The 26,687-nt window shown below is 38.4% G+C and overlaps 1 protein-coding gene across 1 annotated transcript in view; it reads right to left on the minus strand.

The window, feature by feature from the left end:
* MRPS28 (mitochondrial ribosomal protein S28) overlaps positions 1–26,361 on the minus strand; it is a 111,250-nt gene extending 84,889 nt beyond the window's left edge. Inside the window, exons 1-2 of the mRNA XM_021688653.1 lie at positions 26,142–26,361; positions 3,368–3,549 (exon numbers count right to left, since the gene is read on the minus strand). Of these exons, the coding sequence (XP_021544328.1) occupies positions 3,368–3,549; positions 26,142–26,357 (398 nt within the window). The 5' untranslated portion in view covers positions 26,358–26,361. The remainder of the gene's footprint in view (positions 1–3,367; positions 3,550–26,141) is intronic.
* Positions 26,362–26,687: the final 326 nt, after the last annotated feature.

Raw genomic sequence — 26,687 nt, forward strand, 5'->3', positions numbered from 1 at the left:
TTCAAAGCATAAGTGACAGGTAGCTATAAGAGACCTAGGGAAGGGTTTTGGAAATAACCTAAGCGTTTCTACATATAGAAATCAAGAAATTTAATAAATGTTCTGTGAAAAGTATAAACCTTCTTTCCATGATGAATTAAAAATTGATTTGTGTACTTTTTTACTATATATTCTCTTTCCCTCCAGTAGAAGTTGTTGCCCCAACTTCATGAGAGCAGACAAAGAGCTAGTCTGACTAGTTTACCAGCCCCTACGACAGTGCCTGCCAAACTGAAGAGGTCCAGTAAATATTTAGTGAATGAATCAATGAATGGATGAACAAACAAATCAACTCCTGCACCAGTAAGACTGCCCCCTCTTCATGATCCTCAGTCATGAAGGTACTGATTCTGAGTGATTTGGAAGGTGAAGTGGGAGTCTCTGGTGAGAATGATTGGATCCTAGGCAGTCAGATGGAAGCAGTAGTTGAAAGGTTAACTGTTGCAAGTAACTACAAAACAAAGAGATGCAGGCATTTAACTCTGCTAAGCACATAAAAAAAGACTCTAATATAGTGACTGCTCCACAGGCTAGACAATTTACTTGCAAAATTATTATGAGCCATCCATCTGACCCCAAACAAACAATTGTTAAACAGATCACTTCGCTGGCAGGAATGCATGTGGAGGTGAGGTTGCTTCAAGCACATAGTAACTTCTGTAACAGAACACGTGCTTCTACGGTATTAGTTGTCAATGAAAAATTAAGACAATAAATGTTGCAACAAATTCGAGTATTTAACCATTTAAAGCTATACTGTACATAAAATAAATTCAAACCATATTATGGCACTTACTAGAGAAATATCTAGTCACGAACACTGGTACTTAAAATTCTGATGCAGTAAGTATGGCCTGAGAATCAAATCAGACATTCTAGTCCCTAAGGCATTCTTTAATATTATGCTCAAACATATAACATAATGACAAAACTAATGTTTTAAAATTGTAATGAAATGGTGAAAAAGAACAGCATACATAAAAGAATATCCACAAAGAAATAAATACCCATGAAATAAGTATCATAAAATTCCTTCCACAAACATAAGGAAACATGTATACTACATTTGCAACTTGTAATAAATCTGACTGAGCAGGTGAAATATTCATAATTCAGCAGAGTTATCTGTAAAATGTATTTTTTGTAAAGTTAATACCTGATGTTCTGGCTGCAAGTTAGGTCAGCTTGTAAAAATAAAGATGGCCATTGAACCTGGGTAGCACCCATGGGAGCATGATGAAAAGCTTATCCATTGCAAGGAGGAGATGAGAAGATTTCTTTGCATAAAATAAAACAGTACTTCACTTTTAGATATAGAAAATGATATATTTTTCTATTAATGAGAAATGATCTGCCACAGCCACTACTGACAGTATCCAAGAGCTTAGGATGCCTCTCTTGAAGGATAACTTTAGGACCACAAATCTTCATAGTTGCCTCCTGCATAAACCCTCCTCAATAGGAATTCTTGAGGAATGTCATCATTAGTTCACAAAAATCCAAATCACGAGGATTTCAAGAACAGTAATAATAGTAGCATCTGTTTATTATATGCCAGTCACTAATCTTTAACTTTACATAACTTTATATACATTATCTGATTTAATCCCTTCAATGACCCATTATACAACAGATAGACAGTGTTAATATCTGCATTGACAGACTTACTCTACTTAGAAATTTCTTGAGGTCTTACTATTTTTGACTAAGCGTGTATGTTATTTGATATATCAAGACAGGCTGTCTTGAGCCATTACCTCTCAATGCCGGGTAGCATAAGCAGCCCGTTTTCTTCCCCAGGTATGACCTGGTTCACAGCACTTACCTTGCAAGACACTGTCTAGCTTGTGATTATCCGAGGTAGAGGTGTGCTGGAGCCAGACTGCACCACCTTGCGGGAGCTGACTGTGTACACATATTCCCAACTCTGCATTCAGGGACATTACATTGGTAACTTAAGATTGGCCATGGTGGGAGTATTTTAGACTACAGAAATTGGCAAATCAGGGCCTTTTTTATTGGAGAACTAGTTATTAAATATTCCCATGCCACTGATCTGAGGAAATTTGTACTAAGTTTGTCAGGTCCAATTCAGATTCAGGAAGAATGAGTTCATGTCTTCCAATCATTTGAGTCCAGTTATCAACTGGACCTCTAGATATCCAGAACTCTCAGCAGAGAGGCAACCCATTTTCATAACTGCTCTCTTAGATCTAGAGCAGATTCTTTCCCTATTCATTTCTACAATATGACTCATTCTTAAACATCACAAACTTCTTAATCACTGTAATTCATCCTAAGATGCCACTGAGTACTAGATTCACCATTACTTTATGTACTATTAAGAATAAAAAACATGGCCAATTAAGTCAACATAACATCAACTCTAAGATACATCCTGGTATCAGAAATACTGAAATTTTTATTTTATTTATTTTTTTTTTAAGATTTTTATTTATTTATTGAGAGAGATAGTGAGAGAGACAGAGCATGAGAGGGGGAGAGTCAGAGGGAGAGGCAGACGCCCCGCTGAGCAGGGAGCCCGATGCGGGACTCGATCCCGGGACTCCAGGATCATGACCTGAGCCGAAGGCAGTCGCTTAAACAACTGAGCCACCCAGGCGCCCCAATACTGAAATTTTTAAAATGGGCACATTAAAAACTGATGGGAAAAAATTATTTCTATACTGCTTACTATTGTTTTCCAATCCCAGAATCTTAGTTCTGTATCTCCTTTCACTCTTGATATTCTACTCCTAGCTCTCCCACCTTAAAGGTTTCCCCAGTGCATACTTATACTCACAAATATCTTTATTTATAGGCTATAAACAGAATGAATTCTGTTCTATAGTAGGAAAAATTATAATCCTGAGAGAGGATACAAAATAAGAAAAGAAAATGATAAAGCATCGGAATTTGGTAGCAGGAGAAGAAAGGAGCATGAAGAAGTAGAAAAGGAGGCTTCTCTGAAAAGCAGAAGACGGTGGAACAGAGGAAGAGGCAAAAAAGGTTATATGTAAAATGCCCTGAGTAGCATGTATTACTATAAAGCTGGTTTTAATTTTATGGTGGGGAATAGTTTATTACCAGGATGAACATCAAAATCTTCTCCAAAAGTGTTCTCACTGCTTTGAGAAGATATGAATCTAGCCTAATGTGACTAAAATGACATGACATGAATCCCACCTAACTTCCCTAACTAGCATAATGAAGAGAAATAAAACATATTTTGTCTTTTAGCAAATCACCAATTAAAGTTCAATAATACTTTTGAGGTATCTCAACTTTTATCAACACTCTTAAAACATGTGGAAATGATTCTACTTACTCTCCATCCACTTCTGGTCTTCTACATACACAATGAAACTTGCCACCAAAATCTATATAAAGATCATTCTCTACAATATGGAAGATTCGTCCAATGACTAGTTTATCCTTGGCAGGTCCCATTTGTGTAAGAGGAGAATGTCTCAGCATAGATGCAAAGGATTCCACATTTTTTGGAGAGCCCTAAAAAAAAAGAGGAGAGATTTATATATATATTATTCAAGATAAAGGTATAATATGACAGATATGATAAAATCTTACAGGGGAAGTTTTTAAAAGTGAATGTGCTGTATATTTATATTTTGTGGCAATATGAAAAAAATATTTAAATGGAATTTTGCTTTAAAAAACTAGATATACTCTTCAACTCCTCTTCCTCCCTTTCCTTTTTTTTTTTTTTTAAGATTTTATTTATTTGACAGAGAGAGACACAGCGAGAGAGGGAACACAAGCAGGGAGAGAGAGGGAGAAGCAGGCTTCCCGCAGAGCAGGGAGCCCGATGCAGGGCTCAATCCCAGGACCCCAGGATCACGACCTGAGCCGAAGGCAGACGCTTAACGACTGAGCCACCCAGGCGCCCCTCCCTTTCCTTCTTGAAGAGGAAACCAAGAAAAGTGCTTAGTGATGCTGATATGGTGGCTCAGAGTAGAATCTGGAATGTGAGCAGAGTAAGGAGCATCCTTAGACAAAACCTCCTACCATGGGGACAGAGGGAGGTCAGAGTCTGAGCATGTGAGTAGGGCATCCAAGAAAGTGATTAACTTTATTCCTAATACTGATAATCTGGAGGAAAAAAAAAAGCCTTCAAATTCAAGTTTAGTGGGAGTGACTAAACAGTATGGAGGTTCCTCAAAAAAATGAAAAATAGAATTACCATATGATTCAGTAATCCCACTATTGGGTATTTAACCAAAGAAAATGAAAACTAATTTGCAAAGATACATGCACCCCTAAGTTTACTCTAGCATTATTTACAAGAGCCAAAGTGTGAAAGCAACCCAAGTGTCCAGTGACAGATGAATGGATAAAGAAGATGTGGTACAAATACACAATGGAATATTACTCAGCCACAAAAAAGAATGAGATCTTGCCACTTGCAACAACATGGCTGGAACCTAGAGCATATAATGCTAAATGAAATAAGTCAGATGGAGAAAAACAATTATTAGATAATTTCACTCAAATGTGGAATTTAGTGATTTCACTCATATGTGAAATTTAAGAAACAAAACAAACAAATGAACAACAAAAAAAGAGACAAATGAAAAAACAGACTCTAATAAAGAGAACAAACTGGTGGTTGCCAGAGGGAAAAGTGGGGGGCAGGGGGAATGAGTGAAATTGATAAAGGGGATTAAGAGTACACTTATCGTGTGAGCATTAATGTATAGAATTGCTGAATCACATCATGTATCCGAACTAATACTATATGTTAATTATACTTTAATAAAAAATAGCCCAATAAGAGGTTTTTTTTCTTAATTTAAATACAGATTAAAATAAAAGTGATTAAGGATCCTTCAATTACCAGGGTGAACATGAGTTCTTGTTATATAATATTTTTAAACAGTTTTGTCATAATTTTCTTCTTTTTCTTGTTTTGTGCTGCTCATTTTCTAGGAGTCTTTTTACATACTGAATTTACTTGAGGTACAACTGAATATATAATGCAGGCTCCTTACTTCTTTTTTTCTTTAACTTACAAATTTTTTCCCAAACACACGCTTTTTCAGAAATCCATGAGTACAGACTTGCACCTTTTACTCATCTTTAATTTGTGTCTGGTGTGGTATGTGCATTCTTTGGGTCAAACTAAGGGAAGTACTAAGTTTCTGTTTGTGAGAGCTAATTACAGAAGAATACTAACAATTTAATCTACCTACATCCTGTATTTGGAATAAGTTTTACATCTGTTATTTCAGGGAGAATTATTAAGAGTCTGATAGTATGCTTACTTTACAAACTATAAAACCATATTTATGACTCATTTTTAATACATGTAGTACTCCAAGGATTACAAACTCAGATGCCAGGCTAGGTGGGGACTTGGTGAGCAGAAGAATATGTGCTAGTCTAAAAGGTACAGCCACTACTCAGCTCCAGCTGCAGCTGCAAATCGAGTCCAGTGTTGCCACATCTTTTGATTCTCCAAGAAAAGCCAGAAATCCACGTATTAACGTAAAATCCCCAATTTTTCCATGTTTATTAAAAAAAAAAAAAGCCTTTTATTTTATCAGTCTGGTAAAATACACTTTGGCCCAAAGACCAAAAGCTTATGACCTTTGCCTCAAGGTAAAGAAAGTCAAAGAAGGGGCGCCTGGGTGGCTCAGTCGGTTAAGCGGCTGCCTTCGGCTCAGGTCATGATCCTGGGGTCCTGGGATCGAGCCCCACATCTGGCTCCCCGCTCAGCAGAGAGCCTGCTTCTCCCTCTCCCTCTGCCTGCCACTCTGCCTATTTGTGTTCTCTCTCTGTCAAATAAATAAAATCTTTAAAAAAAAAAAAAAGTCAAAACATTTGGCTGATGCCAAGTCCCTTAGATGCAGGAAGGAGGGTATGGCGATGGATTTGTTTCAGTGAGTTGAAACACACTGGGAAGGAATCCTGAGCACCTGAGTGTCCATCTAAACCAAAAACAAGTCAGTAGATCTAGATGCCAAATAGAGCTGAAAAGGTAGCCAGGAATATTATGCTTTGAGCCATACTACTAGTTTTATAACTCCACAGAGTATAATATTAAAGGTCCTTAAACAAGAACCTCGAAAAAAATAGTTCTTTCTTGTACAGAGCCAAGGATGAAGCACACTCTATGCAGACACAGGCTATGAGTTGCCCTCTAGAGGCAGCGCAGAGTCAGACGAACCCAGCGGTGCCAAGAGCAGCTACTGTGACACTCCATTCATAACAGCTGCCCCCAGAGCAGGTGGAAAAAGCACCGCTCAAAGGCAGAGTATCAGCTTCTGGGTCTCATCCTGCTTGCAGTCAAAGAGGGTCCTTCCCCCCTCTTCGTAGGACCTGCTTTCCCATTACCCCACCCCCATGGTTGACAGCTCCTCCTACCTCTCTCTCCTTCCTTTTCCTCCTTCTCTTCTTCTCCCCCCACCACCTTTGGAAGACTTTCAGTTGAAGCCATGGTCTAATTAAAACAGCCTTAGATGACAGGAAGATCCAGTAGTAAATCTAATAGTTAAACATTTATTGAAAATAACTTAGCCATCACTAGGGCCTGTTCCTAAAATAACATAATCTCCTTTATAACTGTGAAGAGATGTTTGGGCTAAGATTAGTACGACAGTAAAAGGTATATTTCCTCCTAAGTTTTAGGAAATAATTGTTAACAACTAATAATTTAATAAGATCTCTTAAGACTTTTTAGTAAATCTGTTGTAAAATATTTATATTATAAATTTCATAAAATTATGAAATTATTTTTATATTGAAGTACAATCAACTTATAATATGATGATATTATAACAGTTACAGGTATACAACATAATGATTTGATATTTGCATACACCGTGAAATGATCACCACAATAAGCCTGGTTAACATCCATCACCATATATACTTAACAAAAAATTTTTTTCTTGTGATGAGAACTTTTAATATCTGGTCTCTCATCAACTTTAAAATATACAACACAGTATAATTAACTATAGTCACCATGCTGCATTCCGTTGACCTATTTTGTAAGTTTGTAGCTTCTGACCCCATTCACTCCCCCACCCCCCATCCCACCTCTGGCAACCCCTAATCTGTTCTCTGTATCTATGGGCTTTTTTTCTTATGAGCTTTGTTTTTGTTTTTTGTTTGTTCAGATTCCACATATAAGTGAGGTCATATGTATTTGTCCTCCTCTGTCTGACTTATTTCACTTAGCATAATACCCTCAAGGTCCATCAATGTTGTTGCAAATGGCAAGATTTCCTTCTTTTTCATGACTGAACAATACTCCATTATATATACATATATATGTGTGTATATATGAATTGCTGGGTCATATGGTAGTTCTATTCTTAATTTTTTTTCAAAACCTCTGTACTGTTTTCCACAGTGGCTGTAGCAATTTACATTTCCACCAACAACGTACCGGGTTCCCTTTTCTCTACATCCTCACCAATACTTGTTATTTCTTGTCTTTTTGATAATAGCTATTTTAACAGGTAAGGCGATATCTCACTGTGGTTTTGCTTTGTATTTCCCTTATAATTGATGATGTTGAGCATCTTTTATATACTTGTGGCTCATCCATATGTCTTCTTTAGAAAAATGTCTACTTAGAATTTCTGTCCATTTTTGGGTTTTTTTGCTATTAAGTTATATGGGTTCTTTATATACTTTGAATATCAGTCTCTTATCAGATATATGACTTTTAAATATTTTCTCCCATTCAGTAGGATGCCTTTCATTTTGCTGATGGTTTCCTTCCTTTGCTATAAGAAACTTTTCAGTATGATGTAGTCTCACTTATTTTTGCTTTTGCTGTTTTTGCTTTTGGTGTCAAATGAAAAAAATCATCACCTATGTCAAGGTCCCTACTACCTATGTTTTCTTCCAGGAGATTTATGGGTTTAGGTCTTATGTTCAAGTCTTTAATCCATTTTGAGTTACTTTTTTGTGTATGCTGAAAGACAGTGGTCGAGTTTCATTCTTTTGCATGTGGGCTATACAGTTTTCCCATCACCATTTCTTAAAGAGACTATCCTTTCCCCTTGTATATTCTTGGCTCCTCATCATAAATTAACTGAACATGTATGTGTGGGTTTATTTCTAGCTCTCTATTCTGTTCCATTGGTCTATGTGTCTGTTTTTATGCCAATAACATACTGTTTTGATTACTACAGCTTTGTAATATAATTTGAAATCAAAGATTGTGGTGTCTCCAGGTTTGTTCTTTTTTTTCAAGACTGCTCTGGCTTGGGCGCCTGGGTGGCTCAGTTGGTTAAGCGACTGCCTTCGGCTCAGGTCATGATCCTGGAGTCCCGGGATCGAGTCCCGCATCGGGCTCCCTGCTCAGTGGGGAGTCTGTTTCTCCCTCTGACCTTCCCCCCTCTCGTGCTCTCTCTTTCTCATTCTCTCTCAAATAAATAAATAAAATCTTAAAAAAAAAAAAAAAGACTGCTCTGGCTATTCATGGCATGAATAATTATATTTTAAAAGAGATTTTAAATTCAAATAGTAATAGAATGCTATTGTTTTTTGTTCCATTATTTTTGCCTACACTTTGTTACATTTTACAATGGAAGTCAATGTATTTTCAGTGAGTGAAACAGTTTTACCACAAGCATAAGACCCCTAGATTAACACCTGAATTTGCTTTTAAATTGTATACTTACTATTGTTTGGAAGCTTTGTCAAGTAATCAGACAAAGCTCTCCTTCAAAAATCATAATCTAGAACCATTTCTGAATTCCTCATTTACTTGTCAATGTCTAAAAACAGTAACTGTAGGGGCGCCTGGGTGGCTCAGTCGTTAAGCGTCTGCCTTCGGCCCAGGTCATGATCCAGGGTCCTGGAATCGAGCCCCGCATCGGGCTCTCTGCTTGGCGGGAAGCCTGCTTCTCCCTCTCTCTCTCCCCCTGCTGTGTTCCCTCTCTCACTGTCTCTCTCTGTCAAATAAATAAAATAAAAATCTTTAAAAATAAAAAAATAAAATAAAAACAGTAACTGTAGCAACTCCCTCAACCCACTTTGACAACATTCTTAGCTCGTCTTACGCTGATGCAGACAGCAGAGACGGTAGGCACCCTGTCACCCACTGGCCATACCATGGAGCTTAGTGTCCAACCCTGGTTACGGAAAATGTTTCTATAAAGCTCATCCACAGAGTTATCATAGCGACAGCAGGTACCTTAGAGTTGACTGCTTCCTTTAAGAATTAGTCACAGGGCTCAGATTTCCTAAGTATTCCTGTTATTCTACTGTACCATTTTTTCCCTTTGAGGCCTAAAAGTTGAACAGGACTGTCCAGGTAGAATGGGGGAAGGTGAAGGGATTACAAATATAGCGAACAGTATCACTTTAATTTATTCATTTATCAAATGTGTTCAGTATTGAGTGCTTGTCATGTACCAGGCTCTAGTTGAACCTTAATATAAAAATATGTGAAATGGTAGGGAAATACAGAGTTAAACCAACATGACAACAGAGATTAGAGTCCAAAAAGTTGCTGTAAACAACTGCTACCCTCACAAAGGTGTAAAGAGTCTTGTACCATAGGCTAAATGGAGTCAGATTCAAAAGAGGTGTGTCATTAATGGAGTAACAGTACTTGCTCCTTGTTTTTAAAAAAAAAAACTTTGACAGCAGTATGCAAGATGGACCAGAGAGAGTGGAAAAAATGAAAAGAGAACTGTTGAGAGGCTCCTCCAATTAGCTAGGACAGAGATGATAAAGGGCTTACGCTGAAGCAGTGGCCATAGAAATATAGCAGAAGGAATAAAGAGCTATTTACTGGGGCGCCTGGGTGGCTCAGTTGATTAAGCGACTGCCTTTGGCTCAGGTCATGATCCTGGAGTCCCAGGATCGAGTCCAGCATTAGGCTCCCTGCAGGGAGTCTGCTTCTCCCTTTAACCCTCCCCTCTCTCGTGCTCTCTCTCTCTCTCAAATAAATAAATAAAATCTTTTTTTTTTTTTTAAAGAGCTATTTACCAAATAGTACAGCAAAGACTTGATCTCCAACTGGCTAGAGAAAGTAAGGCAGAAGAGCAGCCACAAATGAGGTATAAGAGGAGTGCAGTAAAGGCAAGAGAATAAGTTAGTTTTGCACATAATAGGTTGTGATACCCATAAAATTTCAGGGAATACTGGCTATCTGGTAGGTAGTTAAAAATAATGGTGCAAAGGGGTGCCTGGGTGGCTCAGTCAGTTAAGTGTCCAACTCTTGATTTCAGTCAGGTCATGATCTCAGGGTCATGAGACCCGAGCCCCGTGTCAGCTCCGCACTCAGTGGGGAGTCTGCTTGAGATTCTCTCCCTCTCCCTCTGACCTTCCGCGCCCTTCCTCCCCTGCCAAAATAAATAAATAAATCTTTAAAAAAAAAAAGAAATAACTGCACATATTTATATACATACTAACATAAATTTACATGTTTATTGTGATATTATATAAAGATACAAGTTCTTCAAAATAAATATATCAGATGCTAACTGCAATAATTTCTAGATAGGACTAAGTTTTCTTTATATTACTTATTACAGAAAATCTAGAACAAAGTCTATGTATTACTTTAAAGTTTCAATGTATATTAAATATATATAACTTTCATGCATATGAGGACATTCAATATATAGCTTGGAATTAGAGGCTATCAGTGCCAAAAGAAACATGAAATATCAACTACTAGTCCAACTGCCTCACTTTACATGTGAGTACCATACCTGCTATTCAAAACTACGTAATATGGCTAAACAGTGATTCTTAAATGCAAGTTGCTTCAGAAGATGGAAAGTAGATAGAAACATTATTTTAAGACTTGAAGGAAACATACGGCAGAAAAACAGAAATACTCAGGAAACCTCAGTTCTATGACCAATTCTGCCATTAAATAGCTAAAAAATCTTGAATAAGTCATTTAAGTCTTAAATTTGTCTTCTTATTTGTAAAAGAAAAATTGGATTGGATACCTACAAATTTTAGTAATAGGAATTCTTAAATATTCTAAAATGTAAAAAGGATTTTATAAATAAACATTATAAATGGAAGACAATTTCCTAGTAAATATTGGAACATATGCTCAACAATTTTTTAGTGAAGGGGCATGATAAGAAAAAAAAAAGTCTAGAATCTCTATAATAGAGGTATATCATAGTAGCAGGAGAATAATTATGTAGATAGGGAGAAACAGAATTACAAGAGGAGGCTGGATAATCAGTTAGTGGCTGTCTGTCCCTCTCTCTGAGATGAGCTTGAGCCACACCCTCACAGATGCTGGGAGGGAAGTGGAGAAACAGACACAACCTGGGACCCAAAGGATGCCTTAAAGGTTTCTAGTAAGACAGAGGTTGTCTGACCAAAAGATAAGGCATGCAGGTATACAAATGGAACTGTACTTCCACCCATTCTGGAATATGGGACACTTCTAAAACTGAATTAAATGCCATCTTCTAAGATCCTAATTAACACAGTACTATACAGTTTCTTTCTTTTAATTGAAGTATAATTAACATACAGTGCTATATTAGTTTCAGGTGCACCATGTAATGATTCAACAATTCTATACATTACTCAGTGCGCATCAAAGTAAGTGCACTCTTAATCCCACATATCTATTTCCCCCACCCCCACCCACTTCCCTTTTGGCAACCACCAGCTTGTTCTCTGTATTTAAGAGTCTGGGTTTGTTTGGGGGTTTTTTGTCTCTTTTTTCTTTGTTCATTTGTTTTGTTTCTTAAATTCCATATGAGTGAAATCATATGGTATTTGTCTTTCTCTGACTTATTTCACTTAACATTACATCTTCTAGTTCTAGTATTATGCAATTTCTTTAATAAGTCATCACATTTAAAATCAATTGTTAAATGTCTGTCCTCTTTGCTATACTTCAAGATGGAAAAGGAGATATCTGTCTTGTTTACTACTAAAAAAGTTTACATAAATATATTATCTTAGTTCCTGGAAGACAAATAAATAGGATGGATGTATTTCCTGACTATTCTAAAAAGAACCTTCTGAAATCAATCTTCATCCTATCCATGGCACCCTCCCTTTCTGTTACCCAAGTTCCAATGTTTAACAAACTCAATAGTCAAAACATGTTTTCAGGGATCTGCTATAAAATGCACTGCTATCTACTTTTACTTTTTATTCTAACCCTGCACAACAAAAACACAGGGACAACAAATAAATAAAGTCCAGAAGAACTGCCCAGGACAGGAATTGGCTCATAAATAGGCACTCAAAAAGTCCCTAGGGGTAAGGCTGTGAACTCAAGGAGATGAGACTACCAAAATGGTTCCACAGGAATACAACTGTAAGAAGGGTTGTCTAAATTAATTCTGAGCTATCTGGGGTTGGTTCTCTTGATTCAATCTAAAGGCATTAGTGATCCCATTTCCACAATAAGGGACACTGTTCGTCCATGGGGTACACTGGCAAAGCAGTTTCTTAAATTAACATCTGTAGACACCTATAACCAAGTGCCTATAGAAGACAAGGCTTTGTCATGGGAAGTAACTTCTGCCTCCTATCAATTAGGGTAAAATACAAAAGTATAAAGTGTGCTGTTAAGTGAACTGGAAAATTATAACCTCAGGGCTTTAAATTCCCAGCTAAAGGTTAACATAAGGGATCTGAAAGCATCTATAACTGTCCTAAAAGAAATCTTTATCTCCTTTAGCCTCAGGCCCGAGATTTAAAAAAAAAAAAAAAAAAAAACCAAAAAGTCTAATTCTGCCGATGACTGAATGACAAAGCAAACTGAGTTCCCAATTTCACAGATTCTCTAGTGTTAAAATTGGGGCATTGATTAGGAAGGTAGTGGTGAATCCTGAAAATCAGAATGGGAATATGGGCAGATGCTGAAGAACCTGCAGACCCCCTAAGCCCCTAAACTCTGCCGAGTATCCTTTGCTGGTAGAAGAAGCCCTTCCATCCCAATCTGAGGAGGTTAGTCTTCCCTTTCCTGAATTACCTGCAATGGTCTACCCTGAGGTAGTTGCAAGGGCTCATTGATCCTCCTAAGCACCCATCTCTCCCACTTCTCATTGCTTGTAGACCTGCGCTGTTCGATACGGTATTCGCTAGACACGTGTAGCTATTCAAATTTAATTAAAATTAAATAAAATTTAAAATTCAGTTCCTAAATTGCACTAGCCACATTTCAAATGCTCAACAGCCATATGCAAACAGCCCAGATAGTATAGGAGATTTCCATCATTACAGAAAATTCTATTGGATAGCACTAGATCTATCACCAAATTCAATTCTCAGCAGACCCCAAGGGGTGAGATACAAAGTATAGTCCATGAAGAGGTACAGTACACACCAAAAGAACTGCATGATTTTGTTAATTTATATCAATATAAACTAAGAATCTGTAGGGGAATGGATCCTAAGGGTACTGAGTCAGAATGAAGGGAAGACAGTATTGCCTTGGGCCAAATTTACTAGTATGGGCTTACTCAGCAGAGATTCAGATACAATAAGTTAGCTTCAGAGGCTAGGCATGGCTTTTAATAGTTTACTTGGTTGGCTGAATCAAACCTGAACCCAAAGACAGACTACACTATATGAAGTTGAAATACCAGAACTTCCTTAGTATACCACAGAGGAAGGTATCCATATGCTTGGAGAAAATAATAGAATGTTGAAGTGGATTTATCATTTATGACCTTTTCACCTAGCCCTTACTGTGGTCCCTAGCAGGATCTATAAGATACTCAGTTCACCGAAGCTAAGGGGTGAGGGGAGCACCAGCTTTTCTGAATTGTTGTGTGGTGACTATTCTCCGCATTAGGACTGATTGGTGGGAACTGCTTCCAATAACAGCTCTCTGAATTCAGTGGAGATAATGAGATCATGGTTTTCCAGGAGTCAGGTCAGCACTTACCAGCCAATAATATGATGGGCATGGTTATCATTATTCGAGAGCGCCTAAACAGTAATCAAAACAGTCTGACTTGAAGAGCTCTTTGGTGTTGGCTGATTGATTAAGGTGTCCCAGAAATGAAATAGATGGGAAAACTCTATAGTTCTAATGAACAGAAGTCTGGCCTACATCACCACAACTGACTGTCAGGGCCACTCAGCAAATTCCCAAACCTGAACAAATTCCCAGACACTGAGTCCTCTGAATGAAGAGAAGATCATGTCCCGTTGAGGAAGGATCCTGCTACATAGTTAAAAAAAATTTTTTTATTTTTTTTATTAACATACAATGTATTATTTGTTTCAGGGGTACAGGTCTGTGATTCATCAGTCTTACACAATTCACAACGCATAGCTAAAAATTTATACTGCCAATCTTCCTACTAGCTTTCCTAAAGAGAGTGATGACTATTTACCAGGGTGTCCACTGGGGAAGGAGAAATAATCACACTTTCCAAGAATTACATGAACTGACATAACTCTTCAGACTCAATTTGCTTCCAGTCAGAATAGAGGCTTATGGTGGGGGTCACATGATTAATGGGAGTTTTAGCTCAGGCCCATCCCCTGAACTCACTGTGGTTATCTCTCCAGTTCTAGAATGCATAATGGGAATAGAATTACTCAGCAACTGGCAGAATGCCCACCTTAGTTCCTTAATCTGTGGAGTGAGGGCTATTAGGGTAGGAAAGGAGAGGTGGAAAATACTACAACTTCCCCTGCCTACAGAACAAGTAAATTGAAGGCAATACTACATTCCTGGAGGCACTGCAATGATTAGTGCCAAGGACCTAGAAGATGCAGGGTGGTGATTTCTACCACATCCCCACTTAACTTGCCTATGTGGCCCTAAAGAAAACAAATGGATCCTAGATAATGACAATTTTTTATCACAAACTTAATCAAGTGGTAAGTCCCACTGCAGCTGTTGTTCCAGATGTGGTTTCATGGCTGGAGCAAATCAAATATCCCCCAGCACCTGGTATGCGCTAACTGATCTGACAAATGCTTTCTTTTTCTAGATCTGCTAGTAAAGACTATATACCTCAGAGTTATACCAATTCACCAGTTCTGTGTCATAAACTGGTCGACAAGGACTTTGCCATTTCATTCCACAGGATATCATGTTGGTCTATTACACATACTTATTGGCCCCGGAAGCAGAAAGTTGCAACTACTCTAGATACATGTATTCCAGAGGGTGGGAATAAATCTCACAAAAATGCTGGGCCTTGGTGAAATTCCTAGGAGGCCAGTGGTCTGGGACATGTCGAGATGTGCATTTTTTCCACTAAGAACAATGCACAGTACTTACTAGGTCTCTTTGAATTTTGGAGGCAATAAAATACCTTATTTGGACATTCTTCTCCAACTCTTTAAGTAACCCAAAAAGCTGCCTGTTTTGAGGGGGTCCCAGAATAAGACAAAGTTCTGCAACAGGTCCAGACTACCAAGCAAGCTACTCTACCACTTGGGCTTTATGACCTGGCAGAGGTGGCAGTATTTCAAGTATCTGTAGCAGAAAAAGATGTAGAATGGAGACTTTGACAGACCTCACTAGGTGAATCATAATGCAGAGCTAGAGTGGTCCTGAAGGACAGTAATAGCCTCCCAATGGGCAAAACTTTGAGCAGTGCACGTGATCGCTTTGCCTGGAAGGAAAGACAGCCTAAGGTATGGGTCTATATTAATTTGTGTAAAGTGACTAATGATTTTGCTGGATGGTCAGGGATTTAGAAGGCACATGATTGAGAAATAGATGACAAGACAAGGTCTGGGAAAGAGATATGTGGATAGACCTCTCTGAATAGGCAGAGTGAGAAAATAAATCAGTCACATGTAAATGATTTCTTTAGCAAGAAGGAATCTTAATAATCAGGGGATGATAACCAGTCCTGTGGATGTCATCCTCTTTCCCCAGCTATTCCTGTCCCCACAAATGGGTTCAAGAACAAAGCTGCTACAGCAGCAAGGATGTGCTTCTGTCTTAGTGGTAGAAGGGGTATCTCAACACGTCCCAGACTGTTAGCCAATGAAAAATTTCACCAAGGTGGCAGGTCCCTGAATTTCTGTGGAATGGAGGTTATGCATGGATTCAGAAACATTGACTTCTACTCACCCATGTTGATCTGGCTACAGCCACTGCTAAATGACCAATCTGCCAACAGCAGAGACCAAAAATAAGCTTCCAATATAGCATCATTCCCTGAAATGATCAGATGGCTACCTGGTAGCAGGTTACACTGGGCCATTCTATATAGAAAGGAAAGTGATGTAGTATCACCAGAATAAACACTTACTCTAAATATGGATCTGCCTTTCTACCCACAAAACTTCTTTCAAAACCACCATAAACTAAGAGAATCTCTTATTCATTGTCATGGTATTCCACACTTCTAACCAAAGAAATCATTTTACAGGAAATGATGTGTGATAATGGGCTCATCTTTATGGAATTCACTGGTCTTACCAGTGCTGGGCCTGACAGACTATGAAATAATCCTTTTTCTAAAAAAAATAAATCAACTTTATATTTGATATCATTGTAAATTCCCATGTAATTAAAAGAAATAATACACAGAGATCCCTTCCATCTTTTACCCAGTTCTCTCAAGGCTAACATCTAAGACCAGGTAAGATACCAAAACCAAGAAACTGACAATTGATGCAATCCACCAAGAGTATTCAAATTTTACCAGTTTTATATGCAATTATTCGTATGTGTATTTAGTTCTACACAATTTTATCATATGTGAAGACTCATGTATTCACCACCACGGTCACATTACAGGCAGTTCCGTCACTGCAAGGATCCCTCATGTTGCCCTTTTGTACCTCCCCATCTTTCTTCTAACCTCCACCCCTATCTCTAACTCTTAGCAACCACTGATCTCTTCTCCATCTCAATAATTTTGTCATTTCAAGAGTGTTATGAACAGACTTACACTATATAATCCTTTGGAACTGGCTTTTTTCACTCAGCATAACACCCCTGAGAGTCATTTAAGTTGTTATGTGTATCAATCGTTTGTTTCTTTTTACTTCTAAGTAGTATTCCATGGTATGGATGTACCACAGTTTGCTTTAATCATTCAACAGCTGAAGAACATATGGGCTGTTTCCAGTTTTTGGCTATTACAAATAAAGCTGCTATAGACATTTATGTACAGGTTTTTATATGAACATGAGTTTTCACCTCTCTGGGATAAATACTCTGTGCGCTTGTGTACACGTATCTCTTTTGGTAGAACCCAACCATCTCAATTTGGGTAACTGGCCAAAGAGGAGGAGCTGCTGAACTGTTGACTCCAAGAATGGAAGTCTACCACTCATCTGCCAGTGGCCAAGAGCAGAGTGCTTTAAAAAGCAAGGCAAGGGGCACCTGGGTGGATCAGTCGGTTGGGCATCTGCCTTTGGCTTGGGTCATGGTCCCAGAGTCCTGGGATGGAGCCCCACATCAGGCTCCCTGCTTAGCGGGGAGCCTGCTTCTCCCTCTCCTCTCTGCTTATACTCTCTTTCACTATCTCTGTCTCTCTCTCTCTCTCAAATAAATAAAATCTTAAAAAAATAAAAAATAAGAAGCAAGGCAAAACCCAAACGAATCAACTATTTAATTTTATTCCCAAATCCCTACAAACCAGGCTCCACTCAACTCTGATAGTTTATTTCCTTTATTATTTAATGCCAACAGATAAAAACAAACTTAAGGGAACATAATCATGTTATAAAAATTATTATTAATATAGGGGCGCCTGGCTGGCTCAGTTGGTAGAGCATGTGACTCCTGATCTTGGGGTTGTGAGTTCCAGCCCATCTTGGGTGTAGAAATTACTTAAAATAAAAAAACTCTTTGGGGCACCTGGGTGGCTCAGTCGGTTAAGTGTCCAACTCTTGATCCCAGCTCAGGTCTCGATCTCAGGGTCCTGAGTTCAAGCCCCACACTGGGCTCCACACTGGCTATGGAATTACTTTAAAAAAAAAAAAAAAAAGGAGAAAAAGGTCTTTTTTTTTTTTAAAGATTTTATTTGTTTGACAGAGAGAGACACAGTGAGAGAGGGAACACAAGCAGGGGGAGTGGGAGAGGGAGAAGCAGGCTTCCCACTGAGCAGGGAGCCCGATGTGGGGCTCGATCCCAGCACCCTGGGATCATGACCTGAGCCGAAGGCAGACGCTTAACGACTGAGCCACCCAGGCGCCCCCACAGAGAAAAAAAATCTTAAAAAATGCTTTAAAACATTTTTTAAAATTATTATATAATTAAAAGAGCAAATTTTAATATAATCTTTAAAAGAAAAATAAAACCCAAACACCTTAAAAGAATAGAGATTTCTGAGCATAAGTGAGAGCTAATAAAGATACACAAAGTTAATGCTGATTTGGGAAGTCATAAAAGACTCTCATAGGGTATGATCAGATCATATGACCACCCATGAAACAAAATACATACAGGATATAATATATTTATCTTTTCTTTTAGGAACTGTATAGTATTAATTATAAGTATATTATAGGTGTTGACTTCTCCCTAGACATTTATACCTACCTCAATTCACTCTTCCATTGTTTTTACATTAACTGGTAATTTTCTCTAAATATGCTTTGAAAATGTTAGACTCCACTGTGAAACTAAACATTTCAAAAGATTTTTCTTACTAACTCAGGATAACTCACCTAGAATTTCATAATGTAAAAACCAGCTGGCCCCACAGCTAAAACCTTAAATATTTTTCAACATTCCTTTACATAATTATTTTTAAAACATTGGTATAATTCTTAAAGTTGTCAATATAAAACAGAAGAAAACAAAAGTTTAAATAAAATACAGAACATTGCTACTATATGAATATAGTAGGCTTAAAACTTACACTAAAAATAAGCATTTTTTCCTTGATACTAAGACAAATCCTTTAAATAAGCTATATTTTGGAATTTCCCAATATTCTGAAAGAACAAAATATCTGATTTATATCCAGCATCTTGAAGTAAAAAATATCAATAAGAAAATTCATGAAAAAGTGAAAAATAACATTTTTTAAAATCTGCATGAAATGTAATATATTGCTAAAATAAAACTATAAACTGTCTTATAACATCAGTATTCTACATAAATAAAATAGTAAAATGTTATTCTTTACCTTAAAAGAATAAAATGTTCTATTGTGTGGTCTCGAAAACTCTTGCAAACCATTTTTCAGTGAGCTGCAAGTCATATGCTACCCTCTACCGTTAAGATACAGTATTAGTCACAAAGCAGAAAACCAAATATTTGCTCAACTATTGCCATCTTGTGGCTATAAGATAGGTCATCTGCTATTGCAGAGCTTCCAATTGGCTTAACAGATTCTACAAATCTCTATTGTCTAAGAGACATAAGAGGATCAGAGTTTTTAAAGTACTTCTTTTAAAAAAAAGAGGAAAAAGTATCTAAGTTAAAAAAAATATACTTAGCAAACATTTACCTGGTCCTCTATACATAAGAATGTGTTATGTTGGTTACAAAAATGAAAGGAATTGGTCCCTACCCTCAAAAACCAAACAAATAAAAAACTAATTGAAGAGATAGCTGCACAAACCAGTATTAAAGGTAATAAACCAAAGAAAAACAGAAATGGATAAGTGAGCATGGGATGAGTATAGCACCTACAAACCCCCATACCGAACAATGGCATTTTAGGTCATTTAAATTTGAGATCCCTTTAGCTAGTAGCTTCAGTGAAATCTTAGGATAAGTATTTCATGATGAACTGCCCTTGATAAAATTCCTGTCTGCAGGGGAAGATTCCTTTTGAGGATAACTTGCATAGCTCTTACTGAGTATCACTTACTTCTTAGGTGCCCATACACATACCGAAGTTGGCACTCTAAGGATAAGAATGAAATCAATGGGTAAAACTTCAACCTATATTGTTGACTATGCATATATATTGTTAAATCTAATAATAGGCCACCCAAGATATTATAACTGTGTAAGTTTAATTCCAATATAAATCAACAAATATATATTCAACTCCTAACTTATGTAAAGGGTGAATAAAAAATGATCCCTGATCTCCAGGAACTACAATCTAAAAAACAGGCTAGAACAAGTTCTTAAATGACTTCAGTATAACTTAAGAGTTGTGTGTGTACCATAAAGGGAATATAAAACAAAGCTCCAGGACTTTCAAAAGGAGTTTCGTCTGGTTGATGAGAGGATAAACACCAATGGAAGAGGTGATTTTTATAATGGAATTTGAAGGCAGGGAAGCTAATTCCAGGGGGAAAAGCAAAGACAAAGAAACAATGATTTGTTTGGGCAACAGTGAAATATTTATTTTCACACAGAAAAATTTTTGAGCAGAAACCATATATAAATGAAAATTACATAGAACCCCAGTATATATGACATAACTGTAGTATTCTGTTAGGATGTCTATTTTATGGTTCAAATTGATAGCATTTACTTATTATGAAGTCAAAAAATGTGAACCTGCAGTTATTTTGATAAAAAGCGCAAGTTGATATCAGTGGTGAGGAATAACAACCCCAGATCCCAATTTCGGAATAACAACCCTAGTTCCCAATTTCTGTATTTTTTTTGAGGGCTCAATATCAAGAAATACCCCACATGAGGAAAAAAAAAAAATATCCCACATGGACAGAGGTGAGTAAACAGGCATTGTCATGCACTCCAAGTGGGAGTGTGGTACAAACAGGTTTTCTTTATCAAAACTCAAACCATCTATACACTTTGACCCAGCATATATCCCATAAGCATGCAAAAAATAAATAAATGTTCACTGTAGCACTGTCTGTATTAAAAAAAAAAAGAAAGAAAGAAAAAAGAACAAAACAGAAAACAACCTAAAGTTCATTAATGAAGGCCTGGTTAAATAAATTATGCTACACCCATACCATGGGATACCAAGCAATTTTTTTTCAATGAGGTATATACACATTATACATATGCAATAAGGAAAAATATTCAAAGTTATATTTAACCTGAAAACAGCAATTTTCAGCAGCAGCAACTAAACTGTACGGAGTGCTTATTAAGCATCAGGCACTTGTGCTAAGTGTTTAAATAATAAATTCATTTAATCTCATAACTTCATGACAAAGAATTTTTACAAAAAAGAAAACAAAGATATACAGATATTAAGTAATTTCCCAAGAAAACACAGCTAGTAAATGACAGAAGAACCAGGATTCAAACTGAGACTATCTGAATCCAGAACTTACACACTTAAACAGTAATAATATAATTCAAAACAGTACCAACCAATTTGTGTTTGGGTGTAGAGATTACTTAAAAATAAAATCTTTCAGGCACGCCTGGGTGGCTCATTTGGTTAAGTGTCTGACTTTGGCTCAGGTCATGATCTCAGGGCCCTGGGATGGAGCCCCATGACAGGATCTGAGCTCAGCAGGGAGTCTGCTTCTCCCCTTTCCTCTGCCCCTCCCTCTGCTCATTTCTCTGTCTCAAATAAATAAAATCTTTAAAAATCATATCAAAACAAATCAAATCTTTAGGGGCACCTGGGTGGCTCAGTCAGTTAAGTGTCCAACTCTTGATTTTGGCTCAGGTCATGATCTCTGGGTCATGAGATCTTGCCCCATGTTGGGCTCCGCACTGGGCAAAGCCTGCTTAAATTCTCTCTCCCTCTCCCTTTACCCCTCCCCTGTTTTCTCTTTCTCTCTCTCTCTCTCTCTCTCTCAAAAAACAAAAAATAACCATCACCACTACCACCAACAAAAAATACACTCTCAAGTGATTCCCTATGATCTCCTTATTTGCTGCATATAAAGTTTCTTTTGTGTAACAACTCCAAACCAAACCAAACCAAACCAAACCAAAACCAAAACCAAATCAAACAAACACATTCTCCAGCCTGGAAAGCAAGGAAAAGGAAAGGGGGGGCTTTTACCTTTCCCATTATAATCTTCAATGCTATTTGAATTTCCTTTTTAAAGTAAGCAAATATTTTTATACTTTTTCAAAAATTTTGACCATATGACAACAGTGAACTTGATTCATCTTGCAAACTAAGGATACTCTCCAATTAACTGGATCCAGAAAACTTCAAAAAGTGAGTTTCTTCACAAAGTTGAATCTCTTTCAACACCTCACAACTGCTCATATTCATCATCATAAATATGTCAGAAAAGCACTAAAAACTTCCAATAGCACTAACATTAAAACTAACGTGGTACTTTCAGTTTCATTACCCTTAAAATTGTTTTGCTCAATTATTATTCTGGATAAGCACACCTAACTGATATGCTGAAACCCCTACTATTCTTAGCTATACAACTGTTTCTGAGCAGTAACACACAGATCTCAACTCATGGACAACACAGCAAAATTAATAACACAGGAAACAACAAATGTTGGCGAGGATGTAGAGGAAAAGGAACCCTCCTACACTGTTAGTGGGGATGCAAACTGGTGCAGCCACTCTGGAAAACAGAACGGAGGTCCCTCAAAAACTTAAAAATAGAACTACCCTATGATCTAGCAATTGCACTACTAGGTCTTTACCCAAAGGATACAAAAATACAGATTGGAAGGGGTACATGCACCTCGATGTTTGTAACAGCATTATCAATGATAACCAAGCCATTGAAAGAGCCCAAATCCATAGACTGATGAATGGATAAAGAAGATGTGGTGTATGTATACAATGGAATATTACTCAGCATTCAAAAACAATGAAATCTTGCCATTTGCGAGGACATGGATGGAGCTAGAGCGTATTGTGCTAAGCGAAGTCAGTAAGTCAGAGAAAAACAAATACCATGATTTCACTCATATGTGGAATTTAGGCAACAAAACAGATGAACATGTGGGAAGGAAAGAAAAAAAGAGGAGAGAGGGGACGGCAAATCCTAACAGACTCTTGACAATAGAGAACTGAGGGTTGATACCAGAGAGGTGAGTGGGGAATGGGTTAAATGGGTGATGGGTATTAAGGAGGGCACTTATTATGATGTAAGTGATGAATCACTAAATTCTACTCCTGAAAGCAACATGCTAACTAACTAGAATTTAAATAAAAATTTAGAAGGAAAACAAACAAAGACAGCCCAGGATAATGAAGTTCAAATATGCACTATGTGTACTATTCATTCATTCACCCATTTGGCAAACATTTATTAGTGCCCATTTATTACGTCAAGCACTGTGCTAGGTGCTGGGGATATAACAGAACAAGACAAACCAGGTTTCTATCCTCTGAAATTTATATTCTAGTGGGGAAAAAAGCCAGGAAAAGCTTTATTCTGAAGTATGCACACGTTTCTCTGAAACCACAAGCTAACATACTAATGATTACAAATGACCTTAAATTAGGATTAAACAGAATGGCATGTGCATATTTTTTTAAATTAAAGTTTAATTATTATTAATTATTTAGGAAAGCAGTGGATTTCATTCAAAGAACTATGCAATCCTGGAAGCATCTCTCTCTGTGAAACTATTCTCAGAAGGCAGGAGGTTGGAGGAGAAATGGCTGAGGCCACACAAAGCTAAAATGTACTAAGTTAAAGCTTACTCTGCAGCAGTCACTGGACTGAGAGCATTTCAAATGTATTATTTCATGCAAACTCCACCATAACCCCAGTTAGAGTATTATGCCCACTTTGAGATAAGAAAGCCAACTAAGACAGGCTAAGTAACTTGCCCAAAGTTAACTAGTAAGATCGCTGCACCAGTCTCTGAATCCTGGCCTTCTGAAACGGAACCTAAACTCTATAATCTCTGCACTGGACTGGGTCCTGAATGGCAGCAGGCTGATGATGGAGAGATGTGTATTTAATCTTGTAGGCAGTGGGAAGGAGGGCTTACAAGATTCTCAAGCAAAGCAAAAAGAGCATCTCATTAAGTCTGATTACAGAGGCCAACTTTAGGAAGTTAACTCTGTCCACTGTGTATAATGACCTAGATCAGGGAGTCAGTGGCATCAATGAGTAAAGGGATCCACACACCTGGAAATGTTCGGAAGCTAAGAGCTCTTAGAATGGAGACTACAACCCAGCCTCCTGATACCCTCCTCTCCAGGGAATTTTCCTTCCTTCCATTAAACCGAAATATTGAAAAATTTTGAATAATATGTGAACCACATGTCACAACCACATTTTTTAAAAAATAGGCTCCACGCCCATCGTGGAGCCCAGCTTGGGGCTCAAACTCACTCTGAGATCATGACCTGAGCTGAGATCAAGAGTCGGGACACTTAACCGACTGAACCACATAGGCACCCCACAATCAAACATTTAACCTCCATCTAGTAGAATAATGTTTTCTAAACTGTGTTAGGCAGAGAACAACCGCTCAGAGAGACTCTATTCAGCCTGAGCTGGACTGAACAATTTTAATAGATATGCTGGGACTTCCAAGAAACACTCCAGCCTCCTCTTGGAAAAACCAAAGAGAAAGGAAGGCAATGGAATCCTGATCAGGCTCAAATACCTTGGTTGTTTCCTTCAGTAAACAAACATTGCTTACCATGTGAAACCCCCAAGTATGATCACCACATGGCGTTTCAAACACTCTACCTATGATGTTATAATTTCACACTTGCCACAATTAACTCAGCAGATGAGAATTATTTTCTGGTAGTTTCTGAATGTGTTTGGAATGTGGTGATAAGACATGCAGGAAGGGGTGTAAGTGAGAAATGCTGGAAGATGAGAAATAAGAAATCCCTTACCTATAAAAATATTTTGGGGAAGGGAAATGTGAATTATATTTATACTTTTCCTACTTTACCGCACTTAATCCTCAAAGCCATCCACCAAGGATGGATTTAAATCCATCCATTAGTCAGTTTCAGGTCAGTCACCGGCATCCTTTTAGGACTTTATGACTTCTCCAGGTATGGTAGACAAAAATGTTCCCCCCCCCCCCCCCCCCCGCAATATGTCCACATCCTAATCCCTGAAATTTGTGATTATGTTACCTTCCACAGCAAAGGAAAATCAAATTGCAGATGGAATTAAGGTTGCTAATCAGTTAACCTTCAAACAGGGAGATTACCCTGCATTATCTGAGTGAGTCCAAAGTAATCACAAGAGTCTAGTAACTGTGAGAAGGACTCAATCTACTGTTGCGGGCTTTGAAAATGATAGAAGGAGGGGCAGTAAGTCAAGGAATGCAAGCATCCTCTACAAGCTGGAAAGGCAAAGAAACCGATCCCACCCAGAACATACAGAGAGGAACAAAACCGTTCCAACACCTTGATTTTAGCCCAGTGAGACATCAATCGACTTCTCACCTACAGCACTAAAAATAATAAATCTGTGTCTTAAACCACTAAATTTGTGGTAACTTGTTACAGGAGCAAACAGAAACCTAATACAGCAGGGTTCTTCTAATCCTTGGATTTTAGAAAAATTTTGTCAATAATAACTATTAACAATTACTAAATTCCAGGTAGTTTTCTATAATCCAGGACACTACCAGTCTGTGAACTGTTGGGGGCTGGTCTCCAAAGAAATAAGTACAGAAATTGAGAGTGTTTATTTTTATATAACTTAACATTGCCAGACATCCAATTTCATGTCTGCTGAATCTAATTAAAAAATGTGACTCGTATTTATGTCTATCTGTTCCATTTCACTTATCTATTGTATCCTATTTTACAAAGTGTTGCCTGAGACATGTGAAACTTTTGTCATTTCCAGAAAAGGAAAGCAAAGCACTGACAGGTTGAACGCTTCTCAAGTTCAAAGAGAGTAATTCTCTTTCACCTATTCACTGGATTAACAAATATTTATAAAAAGCGCTGCACGCCAGACACCAAGCTCCACGCTGGAACTTCTGTGTTATAAAGAAGTAGACGGCAGAGCGCCCAGCCTTCCCCGATGGGAGTCCAATTCCTCTCTGAGACCCAGGAGTCGCCCTAGACCGCCTCACTGGCAGCGCTCCCTGCTGGTTTCCCGTCCAGCACTCACCCAGGAAGATGTGCGCAAAGGAGTGCGGACAAAGCAAGTCCAGCACGTAAATGCCGCACAGAAGTACAACAAACGGAGAAAAACACCAACCACTAGCTCTCTGCGGACTAGCCCGCGGCAAGGCCAAGACACACCCCTGATCCTAGCCCCACCCGTAGGCCAGGCTCCGCCCCAACTCCCACTCCACCCACCACGCCGGGGCACCCCTCAAACCCCAGCCCCGTCCACCGCGTCTCTGGCGAGCTCCCGCCACTCACTGTCTTCTGCCCGAGCTCCGCCTTCCGCCACAGCTTCGAATGCCGCTCCAAAGCGCTCGCGAAGCCGCCTTGGCCCATTTTAGGCTCTGTGGAGTCGGAACTCTCACTCCCGGAGCTACTCTCAGTGCCTGCGCCTCGACAGGGCCGAGAGAAGAGAAACACTCGCAGGAGATGGCTCTCGGCAGTTACGGCACGGCTCCGACACAGCGCCGCCATGACGGATCCGCAACCTCTGACCTTGGACCTCTCCGCAAGCGCGCAGGGCACGGGGCGGAGCAACGGATGGTCCACCCACTTGCCGAGTACTGGCGACCCAGGAGTGCAGTGTAGTCGTAGCAGGGGACGGGGGTAGGGAGCGATGGTTAAACTGAAATCGGTGAATTAAATCGTTGGTGCCTAGGGGTCCCCTACAGGCAGCGATCTGCTAGGTTTTTCGTGGAAAATGTTTTTGACTTGCAGGAATTTCGTTCCTCGGAGCATCGCTTGGCCCTTGTCCTGCCGCAAATTCTAGTAATGCGACATTTGCTAGCCCCCTGCCTGGGTTTT

This window comes from Neomonachus schauinslandi, chromosome 4, assembly GCF_002201575.2.
Source record: "Neomonachus schauinslandi chromosome 4, ASM220157v2, whole genome shotgun sequence".
NCBI lineage: Eukaryota > Metazoa > Chordata > Mammalia > Carnivora > Phocidae > Neomonachus > Neomonachus schauinslandi.